General features: G+C 57.6%; 1 protein-coding gene and 1 long non-coding RNA gene across 2 annotated transcripts in view; both read right to left on the bottom strand.

Annotated features, from left to right (window-relative positions):
- LOC103895344 (pepsin A) overlaps nt 1-2734 on the bottom strand; it is a 3435-nt gene extending 701 nt beyond the window's left edge. The window contains exons 1-7 of the mRNA XM_009274941.1: nt 2679-2734; nt 2209-2356; nt 1432-1549; nt 1077-1195; nt 774-973; nt 409-525; nt 152-290 (exon numbers count right to left, since the gene is read on the bottom strand). Of these exons, the coding sequence (XP_009273216.1) occupies nt 152-290; nt 409-525; nt 774-973; nt 1077-1195; nt 1432-1549; nt 2209-2356; nt 2679-2734 (897 nt within the window). The remainder of the gene's footprint in view (nt 1-151; nt 291-408; nt 526-773; nt 974-1076; nt 1196-1431; nt 1550-2208; nt 2357-2678) is intronic.
- An 8821-nt stretch (nt 2735-11555) lies between these two features.
- Nucleotides 11556-12234, bottom strand: LOC103895281. Its single transcript, XR_657358.2, has 2 exons — nt 12093-12234; nt 11556-11976 (listed from the first exon to the last, which is right to left on the bottom strand). It is a non-coding gene; the product is annotated as an uncharacterized LOC103895281 (long non-coding RNA).
- Nucleotides 12235-13236: the final 1002 nt, after the last annotated feature.

Here is a 13236-nt window from a genome sequence, read left to right as displayed (position 1 = left end):
AGTGGGGGGGTCAGCAGCCACCCCGAGAAGGACCACGTGCCCCGAGGAGCGATGGGGACCAGTGCACCGTGGAGCAGCCCCGGCATTCAGCCGGGCACCCCGCAGAGCCCCAAAGGTCCCCGAAGCCCTGCACGTTCCCCTGGGGCCTCACCTCGCCGTCGGAGCTGGCGCTGAGGGTGCGCAGGATGGTGCCGAGGGCTCTGTTGGGCACGGCCAGCAGCGAGGTGCCCGTGTCCACAATGGCCTGGCAGCCCAAGGAGCAGGCGACGGATTTCCCGTTGATGGAGACGCTGGGGAAGAGGGGCAGCGAGGTGAGCCTCCCGGGCGCGGGATGAGGGGCTACCCCCCCCAAAACACTGGCTGGAGGGCAAGGGGAGCCACCGAGCCTGGGGGCTGTGCCGGGACTACCTGTCCATGGTGATCTGCCAGTAGGTTTCGGCAGAGAGGGGGATCCAGGTGATGCCGTTGGTGGCGTAGAAGGGGTCGATGGCACCGAAGAGGACAAAGCTGCCGCTCTGCTCGTTCCTGCAAGGGGGGAGCAGTCAGGTGGAGGTCCCACCCCGCCACCACCACTCTGCTGGCAGTGCCATCGCTGGGGGGGGGCTTTGCTGCCATCCTCCTCTGCTGGCGCCGATGCTGGCACCGGTGAGCCATGTCCCCTGGGAGCCACGGGGGCATCACGCCACCGGGGAATGGTGCCGGAGCCAGCCCCAGTGGGAGGGAAACGGGAGAAAATCCTCGGCAAGGGCTGGGCGGCTCCGGCCAGGGCTTACTTGCTCAGGTAGACGGAGAAGAGGTCCCTGGCCACGAGGCCTTCCGCCATCATGTTGTCGAAGACGGGGGTGGCTCCGGAGGAGGCGATGCTCGGGAAAGCCAGCCCCAGGATGCCGTCGAAGGGAGCGTAGTAGAAGAAATCGCCGGGCTCGGTCTCAGACAGCCCGAAGATCTGGTTGGTGACCTCGATGCTTGTGACCTGGTCGGGGAGATGGGGAGAGGGAGAGGGGCTTGGTTTGGGCGGGCGGTGCCCCAGTGGCCCCGCTCCCGTGGGATGGGGCGTCTGGTGCGCCCCGCCTTACGGTGACGGTGTCGTAGCCCAGGATGCCAGTCATGCTGCCAGTGCCGTAGGCGATGTAGACGCTGTCGTTGGTGCTGATGAAGGTGGAGGAGTCCGCTGGGTTGAAGCGTTTGTGGTTTTCTGCGGGTACAGGAGGAAGACGGTCACGGTCCGTCCTGTCCTCAGGGACCAAGGATGACCCTCCAGTGCCTCCCCCATCGCCCGACGTCCCTTGGGAGAGACAGGGCCGCGCCGTCCTCGGCTCCGAGCCCCGTCAGGGGCTCCCAGAGCCAGGCAGGGCAGGGGGCTGGCCAAGCCCGAGGCTTCCGCTGCCTTCACCCCTTGCCCGGCCGGCCACGGGGCTGCCAGATACCTACTGCAGGACTGGCTGGAGCAGTACACCGAGGGCACCCACAGGTTGGAGGAGCCGGTGTCAAAGATAACGGTGAACTCCTGGGCTGGGGTACCGATGGAGATGGTGCCAAAGTACTCGGTCTGTCAAAGCGGGATGGGTAAGGGATTAGTGGGATAGATAAAAGGGGCTAGCAGGATGGATAAGGGGCTAGCGGGATGGGTAAGGGATTAGTGGGATAGATAAAAGGGGCTAGCAGGATGGATAAGGGGCTAGCGGGATGGGTAAGGGATTAGTGGGATAGATAAGGGGATGGGTAAGGGGCTAGCGGGATGGGTAACGGGTTAGAGGAATGGGTAAGGGACTAGTGGATCATGTAAGGGGCTAGCGGGATGGGTAAGGGGCTAGCGGGATGGGTAAGGGATTAGTGGGATAGATAAAAGGGGCTAGCAGGATGGATAAGGGGCTAGCGGGATGGGTAAGGGATTAGTGGGATAGATAAGGGGATGGGTAAGGGGCTAGCGGGATGGGTAAGGGATTAGTGGGATAGATAAGGGGATGGGTAAGGGGCTAGCGGGATGGGTAAGGGATTAGTGGGATAGATAAAAGGGGCTAGCAGGATGGATAAGGGGCTAGCGGGATGGGTAAGGGATTAGTGGGATAGATAAGGGGATGGGTAAGGGGCTAGGGCATCAGGTAAGGGGCTAGCGGGATGGGTAAGGGGCTAGGGGGGTCAGGTAAAAGGCCAGGGGCCCCGCGGGCTGCCCCGCCGGTGCTGGCCCCTCTGCCCCGCCATGCTTACGTTCAGGTAGTTCTGCAGGGGCTCGGCGGAGGTGCTGGTTGGGAAGTACTTGGCAGCCAGGTTGTAGGGGTGCTGCTTCAGGTAGCGATCCAGCAAGCCGTGCTCCCGCAGGGACTGCCGCAGGGACTTCGCCCTCCTCAGAGGGATCCTGGGGTGCAAGAGAGAGGGGAGCCGGTCCGTCACCGGGAGCTGGGCAGGGAAGTGCCTCGGGGGGGTGGCGGGTATCCCCGCCGTGCACTTGCCCTGTGCCTCCATCCCACAGCCCCTCGTGTGGGACCCGGGGGCCGTCCTCGCTGTGGGGAGCCTCAGCCATGGCAATGGCTGGGGGGGGGGGCTTGCAGGTTGTCCCCCCCCATCCCTGCTGCGTGCCGGGAGCCGGGCAGTCGCCCCGCTTGCCTCCCCCAGCCTGGGTGCTGGGGGTCCTGGGGACCGCGGTGGCTGTGGGGGTACCCCGTCACACCGGTGCTCACCTGGAGACAAGGCACTGGGCCAGGGTCACCAAGCCGAGGAGCAGGAGCAGCTTCATGGTGACTGCTGACAGCCAGCAACCGAGGTGAAGAGACACACCGAGTATGCCGCCGGCCCCAGCCCGGCTCCTTATATCCCAACCACGCTTGTTTGTCCAGCGTCCCCGATAAGAAAGGTAAACAGCTCCGGGGGGAGTTATCACAATGTCCTTAACGGATACGGGGGGAATGTCAAGCTGAGGGCTCTCCACCTTCGCTGGGGTCGAATGCCACGGCTGGGGCGTAGGGATGCTTGCAGCAGGCTGGGACCGGGAGAAAAGCACCCTCCAGTTACTCTGCGTCCTGAGAGGGAAGGCACTGGGGGACAGGGGGGGCTGGTAAGGGGAACGCGGGGCTGGCTGCGGCCATTTCTGGGCATTCCCCCCCCCCCCCTCCTCTCGCACTACCCAGTCGTCACACAAGCCGAAAACACCGTTGGGGCCGAGGAACCGCAGCGTAAATCACCCGCCGTTAGATAAAAGCACTTATTTTCCAGTTGGCTCTACCTGGCCGGGGTAGCCACCGCCGCCGCAGGGGATGACATTTTCCCCAGCCCCGGGGAAGCTGCGGTACGAAGGGTCCTGGGGCTGCTCCGGACTGTCCTTGCCCTGAAGGAGTTTCTGTCTGGAGGGGTTCGTCAGGGTGGAGCCGGCATGGAGATGTGGGGCTGGTACGGGAGCACCGGTCCTTCGGGGTCCCCTAGTCCCCCCCAGCCCCTCGATGGAGGGTTTGATCCTGGGGGTTTGTCCTGGTTTTGGCAGGGATAGAGTTAATTTCCTTCCTAGTAGCTGGTCCAGTGCTGTGTTTTGGATTTAGGAGGAGAACAAAGTTGATAACACACCCATGCTCGGGGTCTGGCTGGGCATCGGTCGGCGGGTGGTGAGCAACTGCACTGTGCATCACTTGCTTTGTGTATTATTATTATTATATTTCAATTATTAAACTGTTTTTATCTCAACCCACGAGTTTTTCTCACTTTTACTCTTCCAATTCTCTCCCCCATCCCACTGTGGGATGGGGCAGTGAGCGAGCGGCCGGGTGGTGCTCAGTTGCCGACTGAGGTTAAACCACGACAGGCTTGCGGCCTCATGCCCCTCCTGCAGCTGCTGCCCAGGGTGCACGTCCCTTGGGGGGGACTGGGGACAGATGGTGGCCCCTCGCCGCTGCCCTGAGTGCCCCGGGCTGCCTTGGGGTGCCCACCCACGGGTGGCAGCCGTGCCCCGGCTTCGTCAAGCACCTGGGACGCGGCTGGCCGTCACCCTGCGGCAGACACAGGGGTTTGCACAAGGGGCTCCACCGAACGCCAGCGCCAGGGGCTTGGTAGCGACACCGGGGTAAATTCGCTTAATCTTACACCTACATCCAACGGGCAAACACGGTCGTTCCTCACCGGCTTTATCCATTGCAGATGCCGGCTCCTGTTAGCTCAACACAGCGCCTCTCTGTCCGCCTGCCCCGGGGCTCTGGGCGGGGAGGTGGAAGCCCACGTCCTCCGCCGCGGCTGAGCCGAGCTGCTGCCTGCAGCCCCCCTCCCCACCTGCCTCCCCTGCCCCCGGGGCTGGGGTCAGCCTGGGCAGAGCGTGGCGGAGGAGCTGCGCTGCTGGGGCCCGGCTTGAGAGTCCTAGATCACAGAACGGTTTGGGTTGGAAGGGACCTTAAACATCATCTGGTCCAACGCCCGGCCACGGGCAGGGACCGTGATCAGGTTGCTCCAAGCCCCATCCAACCTGATCTTGAACACCTGCAATGATGGGGCACCCACAACTTCTCTGGGCAACCTGTTCCAGTGTCTCACCACCCTCACAGTCAAGAATTTCTTCCGAATATCTAATCTAAATCTACCCTCTTTCAGTTTAAAACCGTTACCCCTCATCTTATCACTACGCTCCCTGACACAGACTCCCTCCCCATCTTTCCTGTAGCCCCCCCCTTTAAGAACTGGAAGGTCTCCCCGGAGCCTTCTCTTCTCCAGGCTGAACAACCCCAACTCTCTCAACCTTTCCTCACGGGGAGGTGCTCCAGCCCCCTGATCGTCTTCATGGCCCTCCTCCGGACCCGCTCAAGCAGGTCCATGTCTTTTTTATGCTGGGGCTTCATCCTCCTCCACCTGTCCCAGGGCTGCCTGCGGAACTGGGACCAGCCTGGGGGGGGGTGTGGGGGTGAAACTGGGACCAGCCGAGGGAAAGACCAGCTCGGGATGCCGCTGGTTGAACAACGCCAAGGTCGCCCACGCCGGGCTGTGTCAGAGGTGCCCGGCGCTGGACCAGGCGTCCCGGCCGCCGTCACAGCACCACGTGCGTGAGATGTGGTTGCCGGCACGGTCACCTTGTCCTGCGCTTGGGGGAAAACAAAGCCAGACCCTGCACCAACGAGCTGGGGACCAGCCCGCCCAGAGGCACCACACGGGCTGAAGCTGGCTCTCCTCCCTCGGCACCAGTTTCAACCCAGCTCTGAATAATAAAAGAATTGAGGATAGATGCTAAATTGCACTGGGGGAATGAAATGAGTAAGAACCTGGTAGGATCTGACGGGTGATGTTGGGAGAAAAGGGATGAGGCATCTAATTCTCCCTGAGCGAAAGGGAAGATGTGATGCGTTCGGTTCGGGGGTGGGGATCTGGAAAGGAGAAGGTCTTGGCTGACCCCCAAAATGGAAAGTCTGGACCTGGCAGGAGGCCACAGCCTGAAAACCCGGCGTGGAGCCTTGGCATCGTGTTCCCCGCCGGCCTCGTGAGCCAGTCTTGTGCCTGCAGGTAGCTGTAAACTACAAAGAAAATCAGAGATTAGACAACAGCATCTACTTCACGCTTCGCTCCCTCGCTCCCCCGGCCCCGCACAAGGCAGCAGGGCGTTTTGATGAATACGAGCTCAGATAAGGAGCAGCCCTAGCAAAGGGGCTAGCTCGCTGCAAACACGTCCTTGCCGCGCTACGCGTGGAAAACGCTTATTTGCAGAAGGTTATCGGAGCAGGGCGCGCGAGGACGCGTCCCTCGGCGGGGAAGCTGCCGTAGCCAGCTGCCCTGGGACTGTTCCGACGGGCTGCTAGATTGCATTTCGTTCCCCCAACACACCGGGTGTCTGCACGCAGGGAAGAGGCTGTTCCCGCCGGGCAAAGCCTCTTCCTTCACGGCACGCGGGGGGGGTTTCACTGCTCCACGGGGACAGCCGGCACGGGGGCTCGGGGTGATTTCCCCGGGCTGCTTGCAGCTATTAGGAACAGCTGCTGCAAATCCCCTTGGTATATAAGGGAGATTCAGAGCTGGAGCTTGCTGGTTTGCCTGGCTCTTGCTTGATTCCCCTGTGCTGGGAGCCCTTTGCAAGTCTCCTTGCACCTTTGTGCTGGTGGAAGGCAGAGCCTGTACCCCTGCAGAGCCCGGCCCCTCAATGACAGTGCTTTTTTGGGGAGGGGGGCAGTTTGGAGACCTGTCAAGGCTCACACCTTCCAGCCCATTCGCCTTCCAAGGGCTGAGACCTGGGGCTTCCTCCGGGGAGGCTGCTCAGGAGCCGCTGGGCTCGGCATGTGCTCCGCGCCGGGGCAGATAATGCCGTAGGAGGTCCACGGGAGCCGCCACGGCCTGACGGAGGACGGGGCGCGCGCTGCCCAAGCCACGGGCCCGTGTCGGTGCGGCTCCCGCCTCAGAGAGCCTGCGATGGGGAGGAAGGTCCTGCTGGAAGGTGGAAACGGTCCTCGGTCCAGGCCCACAGCGGGGAACGGGAGGTAACCGGTGGGTGCGGGCAAGGAGCGACGAGGTGGGGGAGGAGAGCGGTAAGTGCCCCCTCTCCTCGGGCAGGGATGGAGGTCCCGGTGATGCCAGGGTGGGCTTTCCTCTATTTGCGGGAAAGGCGTTAGCTGGGACACCCGTTCAGCAGAATGTATCTGCTCAGGGTGGGGCGACGTAGGGGTGAGCTGCCTCCAAGGTGCCCTTCTGCACCGACGCTCATCCTGCATCCATTCTGGCAACGAGCTGAGAAACTTCCCTGAGAAACGGAAAGCTGAAGGGCACTAACATTTCAAGTGCTAAATTCTTCCTTCGGAGCAAGTTAGTGAGTTGGGCTTCGGGGACTGAAGTCTGGACTCGCTGTCACACCTCACTTCAACCCGGTCTCCCTTGCTTTCGGGGCCGCCAAGTTTTGCGCTTTTTTGCCAGAACATTAGAGGAAACGAAAATGACAAGTTTCTCAAGAGCTGTTTATCAATTTAATTCTTTTTTATTTTGCCAGTCAGCACGTTCAGACATAACATAAACCTCTCTGGGCACGGAAGGCAGGGACTAACCTCTTTCCCGGGCAAAGAGGACGTTTGGGGTGAATGCTCTCCTTGTATTTAAAAAACAAACTGGAAAAGCCTCACGCTCAGGACCAGCCTTTTAGTGAAACGTAACTTGTTTTGTAATGTTAGGGAAACATAACTTGTTTTATTCTGTAACTCGGTCGCCCTGGCAGTGATGGGTTTGCCAACAACTAAAGCTCCCTTGCCCAGAGCAACAAACGGCCTAAAGAAGCCACAGCAGCGGAACGCCTGCTCCGTTTGGATAAAAAGCTGCATCCTGTGTTTCTGTGCTGATATACGGGCCTCTAGGTGAGCCGGCCTCTTCCGAACGCCCAAACTCTATCCCAAATTCAGGGATTCGTATCGCGTAATGAAGACTCAAAGCAATTTTCCAGTCTTTTCCTGCAGACCCCGTACTGCACGCAATTGTTGCTGAAACAGAGCTCCACGTGCCAAGCTGTGATCACTGAGGAGCAGGATTTCAGGTTTTCAATGGAAAGAAGGAATTTGTCAAATTATGGGAAGTTTTAGGATAAGCTCCTTCTTCTGTCAATAGATCTCATCGCCAGGAGCCAATGAAAAACTGTGTATTCAGACAGGTATTGATTTTTGGATGTATCGTTATACCCAGAATGAAGAAGTTGTGGAATTCAGCACCAGAAAAATCTCAGAACAAATATTTAGCACCGTTGGAAGTCAAGAACAAAAGAAAGGGGGGAGGATGGAAAATAACCACTTTTAGGGTGCAAAATGACTTTCCGACAGGGCTACGGAGACACTTTCTCAGATGAGAAGCCCTGAAGCGCATCTGATGACTGGAGGGAAGGTTTAAAGCAGGTCAGCCAGCCCCCTGCCCTGGGCACTGCACAGCTCTCAACACGGACTTGGCATCGCCGCTCCCTTCGATCTTGATGGCTAATTCCCGGGGGAAGGATTTTGCTGGAGAAACATACGGGCTTGGTCTTTCCCGGGCTGGAAGTGGTAGCGGCTCACGCTGATGGCTCCAGAGATGTGCGTCCTCTCCCTCCAGGACCTGGCTCTTGGCCCTGATCCCCCAGGGCAGGTCCACTGCAGTGAGGCAGCCGGAGCCAGCTGCCTGGCAGGACAGCCGGCTTTCAGACCTCTCCTATTGCTTCCCTGTGCTGGTGACAGCGTGATTCCGCAGCTGCACCTCTTTTTCCGAGCCCTTTCCACCCAGGCTCCCTTCAGCCTTTATTATTACGGTTTTCAGAGCCCTCTGGGGAACGTCAGACCCTTGGGAGTTTGGTGGCAGATCTGGTGTGACCCCGTCTGTCACTTAACATCCTTCCAGCCTCATGCCCTGCGATGGGAGGGGGGGATCAGCAGCACAAACAGCCTGGTGGGTTCGTTGTGTTGGTAAAGAGGGGGATGGCTCCGGAGGCAGCGATGCTGGGGACGGCCAGGCTCGGGATGCTGTCAAAAGGGGGTGTAGCACAAAAAGGAGCCAGGCTCAGGTCAACGGTCTGGTTGCTGACCTGGATATTTCCAACCTCGGTAGAGAAATGGAGGGAACGAGACACACCGGATTCTGGAAGAATCTGCCCTTTGCCCTCAGAGGGAGCAGGGAACCCTGAGGAAGTTCAAAACCAAGATGCGAAGAGCTCGAAACACAACTCCGCTGCATCCCCACCGCGGCAGAGCAGGCGGCTGAGGGGAGGGCAGGGAGCAGGCAGCGTCTGCGGCACACGGCGGGGCACAGGCTGGGCGCTGGGGCGTGCTGGGCGCGGGGTTGGGTGGCAGAGGGTGGCCGCTCTGTTGTAGCTCTGCTTGGCGGCAGAGGGCACCAAACGATGCGGAGATCCCCGCCGCGCTCTCCAAAAGCAGATGAAGACCAGCTGGAGGGATGGATCTGGAGGCTTTTAGTCCTGGTTTGCCTGTTCCTGATGCAGCTGTGGCTGGGGTAGGATTCCTGTTCAATAAAACCCCCGGAGAGTTACGCTTGTGCTCAGAAAATTTAAGATTTCGGTGTCTGTTGTTTTGATGCCCGAGTAAGGCTGGATTTGACTCCTGGCGTGCAGAGGCTCTACCTGGGCTGACGATGGGCTTGGGCTATGCAGAGCCATTAAATGACTCGTACGGAGCACCAAAACAAAGCACCCGGCAGCCCCAGAGGGGCTGGCAGGGGGGGGGCAGCTTGGTGGTTGAAGCGGTTGTGATTGACTGCGAAGGCAGAAGAGTTGGGTGGTGACCTTGACCTCCCCCCCCCCTGCAGAGAAGGGCCGCGGCTGAGGCGGTGCGGGACCGATGACAGGAAAGTTTTATGCTTTGCTGCTTCCAGCGATTGGCAGCAATTCGTGTGAGAAGAGACAGCCCCTCTAAAGGCTACACGAGATGCACTGGAAGGAACTCGTACGACACCCTGAGCAATCTAGGTCACGAACGACAGGAGATGGGCACCCCCAAAAGCTGCCTTGGCTCCAAGATGGGCCCCGAGCGGCAAACAAATCGATCCCCGTGTGTGGATCCCTGTCAGGAACGCAGTGGCCGCAAGGCCGGGAGACCGCTGCAAATTATACGATCAATCCTGGCGGCCAGGTGCCTGAAAGTCTCAATGGGAACCGTACAAGATTAGGCAACGCCACTTAGGATGCGTTTAACCGTCACAGGGCTCACCCCCTGGGCCAAACAGGACCGTATATGAATTTTCAGGCTTTCTGTATGGCAAAGGACTTTGCTGACTAAGCTCAGGAACCGCCTTAACTTTATCTGTGCGGGCTTGAAAAGTTCAGCCTGGAAAAAATCACCTTATTGAGATATACCTTATCTTAGGAACTGCAGATTAAGGAAGCAAACTTGTTTTCCAGTCCCTGTTCCCGGTCTTTCCTGTCCCTCCCATAAAGGCGTTATCGCACATCACACACTTGCTTTATCAGAACCGTCAGATGAAAGGCACAAAGGCAGAGCGCTCCAGTTTGAGGTTCCCGAGGTGTCAAAACTCCTACGATTTGATGCAAGAATATTTGATTAAGTTATCAAGGAAGCCCCCAAAGATGTAGGCTGATCCTTGCTGAGACGGTGGTGGGCGGACTTTTGCCGGGGTAGGACCTTCCAGGCGGTCAGGCCAGCTCTCTCTACCTCCCGTGGGTGACCCCAGACGGTGACTAACACCTTTGGTGGCCTCGGTCTGTGGTCGCTAAATCAGCGAACGTTATTCTCTGACCGGGCTGCCTAGATAGCGGCTGGACCACACGGACCACAAAGCTTCCTCGTTGTACAAGGGCAAGTGCAGAAACAGAACTGGTTCGGTTGCGGCTCGCTTGTGGGAGAGGCGAGCGGTGGCGAGCCGCCAGCCAAGCCAGAGGTACGTCTGTGACACGGTGCCGAGAAGAGCTGAGAGAAATGGTGCTTTCTGATAAACTCCCGATTAAAAGATGGCTGGAATTCTGAGAAAGGCTCTTCTGTCATCCGAATCCCTCCCCGTTGAGGAACACAGACACCATTGTCTTGAAAACAAATAGCATCACGTTAAAAGAAAAAAGAACAGCACTATCAATTTTTTTTTTTTTTCCTTCTGTTGGGAAACGCTTCAAATTTCATTTGACTCCTGGGCTCAGAAGGAACGTTCAACCAAAACCACAAATTAACTTGGCCCGATAATAAACAAAAGGTGAAATCTGACGAAGGACTGGGATTGCCGAGATCGACTTTGCACGAGGGGTTTTTTGGGGTTTTTTTTAACCTTTCACTGACTGTCCATTAATTTGCTCTCTAGTCTTACACCGCCACCCTCCACTTCGGAGCCCAAGGAGCCGCAAACATCAGCTGCGCTAACGAGGTCCTGCATCGATAGCAGCCTCCGGAAAGTTTCCATCTCACTCCAAAACACTTTCTGGATTACATTACACCTTCATTTCCTCCGGGTAGAAAGACTTCCAACTGACCTAAGCCGCTTCAGAAGCCGGCTCTGTAGCTGAACGCTCCTTAGCGAAAACGTTTTACTCCTTTCTGCCAGCTTTGTCCTAAGCCACGAGCGCTCTGTTGATCCGGAACAGCTCAGCTGGTGCGCACGCTCCAAATTTGGTACTTTGGCGTCATTTGAACACTTACCCATTTTCAGTCATTTTCGCTCACGGCGCCTATTGGATATCGGCTTTTGAGTCTTTCACCTAATAAAGTAACTGCGTGATGTGTCACAATGACCAGCTGAAACCATCTCTTATACAAATTAAGGATGCTAATAAACAGATAATGGGCACAGCCTTCAGTGTTAACCAGAAAACACCCATTTATCCCATTTTTGCTTGCTGGGTAACACTTTATCATTTAACCGGATACTTTTCTGTTTCTTCCTTCACTGCAAAGAGCAAATTTGAACACAACTTAGTTTATCCTCTACTCACTCCTTACAGTTTAATATAAATTGTTGACTAAGTGTGCTCCAGCCCTTCTACGTCTGTGGAGACTGCTTCTCAAACAAGCCTTGAAAATATCGATCTCCCTTTGGAAAGTCAAGTCCCCTTTCTTGCAGTAACATTGGGTTTTGACCTGGTTATCAGCCACGCTACGGACAAATTGTTCTTGATTAAACCATAGGGTATCTCTTAGGATTCATATGACTCGTATTTATTATACAACAGTCAACAGGCCTCACGTGGCGTGTGTCTCCGGCAGGGACGAGAGGTGCCTTTCCTGAGACATGCGCCTGGATCGCAGCACTTCTGTTAACAGCTGGGTGACCTTGCCCAGCCGTCCGCGGCCTCCTTCACGTTCCTCTCCCCTCAGCGCCCCGAGCACGTCCCATCCGGCAACGCGGAGCTTTTCCTCATCCTAACACAATCCTCAGCCCCGCTCGCGTCTGCGGGAATGCGGAAGTACGGGTGGAAAAGCGGAGGCTGGCTTCGCGTAGAGGGTGACGGGATCAGAGCTTCCGCTGTCTCGTGCTGCTCAGGAACTTTCCTGTTTCACGCGAGGAAGAGCTAACGCAGGTATTCCAGAGGGATTTGCTTTCATCTCTTGGTTCCGGCTATGCCACCTGAAAAAAAACCCGCCGTTGTATGAATTTTTGGCACGTTGCTGAGGTCTGTACGTACTGCCTCGGCGCAGCGATATCTCAGCCCACAGCTAAGCACTCTGTATCCATTATCTCACCTCCTCTGCTTCTCTGTCCTCTCTTCTCTCGCACTTCCATCAACTCTTATCTCCCATCTCCAGCTCTGCTACACCTTTACTGCCACTTCCCTCTCCACGCTCACTTTGCCTCCATCCCTTTACCCGTCAAGGCAGTTTTAATTGAATTTTCATTTCTCACAGGGCTGGACTTATCAGGATTACGGCCAACAGAATTCCGAGTCACCCGAAACAACAGGCGTTTGAGTGCTGGTAACACCAGCTTCTACTCAGCACGAGACGACCTGCGGAGAACAACGTGGCTTCGCAGCGGCTCTCCTTGCTCTTAAACCTCCGCAAAACACGAGCTGCAGGAGGAGGCTGCCTGCGTGGGAGGCCCCGGCTGCAAGGCGCTGATGAGGTCATGACAAGGCAGAAACTGCTTCAAATCTCACTGTAAATCCAACCCAAACCCGCTACGCCTGAATTTCAACCAGCTGCCTGCTCTGTACGCGACGCTAAGCTTTGTTGTAATGCTCTCCTTTTAACTCTTGTCATAATGATTAATCTCGCCTAATCTTTGTCTGTGGCTCTACGGCTTTCCGCTTTTCTGAACGAGCCGGTGAAGACAAAAGTGTCCACGCAGCAGCTGCTGCTCAGGGCTCAGGGGGAGACTTTGAATCAACGTACAGAAGAACCGCAGAGCTGCCCTCACCGCTCCAAACCTCGATGGCCCTGAGGGCAGGCAGGGCGACCGGGGGGGGGGCGCGGGGAGGGGGGGGGGGGGCGGGGGCGGGGGGGGGGGGGAGAACGGGTGCTCGCCGGCAGCCGGGAAGAGCAGCTCCTGCTTTACCGTCCCTGGGCTGACACGTGAAGCTGAACGGACCCGTTGCTTGCAGTGCTCAAGCTCACGCCGGAGTCGGGCAACGCTGCCGGCCGTACCCAGGTTAATTGCCATGGTGTTGGAAGGCCGGGGTCAGGACGCGTCAATAGTAACACAAAATAATTTAGCAGACTGCCAATCCTTCCAGGAAGGCGCAGAAGAAAAACCCAATTAGAGTCAGTCATAAGGGAGGCAGCTGGGGGAAGGTACCAGAGTGTCGGGGCAGGCCCCACGCGCCGCAAACACGGGGGACGTAAAGGCTCAAGCAGGCCGTAGCTCGAGGAGAGCTACACCGGCAGGAGA

This window comes from Aptenodytes forsteri, unplaced genomic scaffold, assembly GCF_000699145.1.
Source record: "Aptenodytes forsteri isolate BGI_AS27 unplaced genomic scaffold, ASM69914v1 Scaffold506, whole genome shotgun sequence".
NCBI classification, from domain to species: domain Eukaryota; kingdom Metazoa; phylum Chordata; class Aves; order Sphenisciformes; family Spheniscidae; genus Aptenodytes; species Aptenodytes forsteri.
Note: the sequence above shows the minus strand (reverse complement) of the source record. Positions and strands in the feature narration are given on the sequence as shown.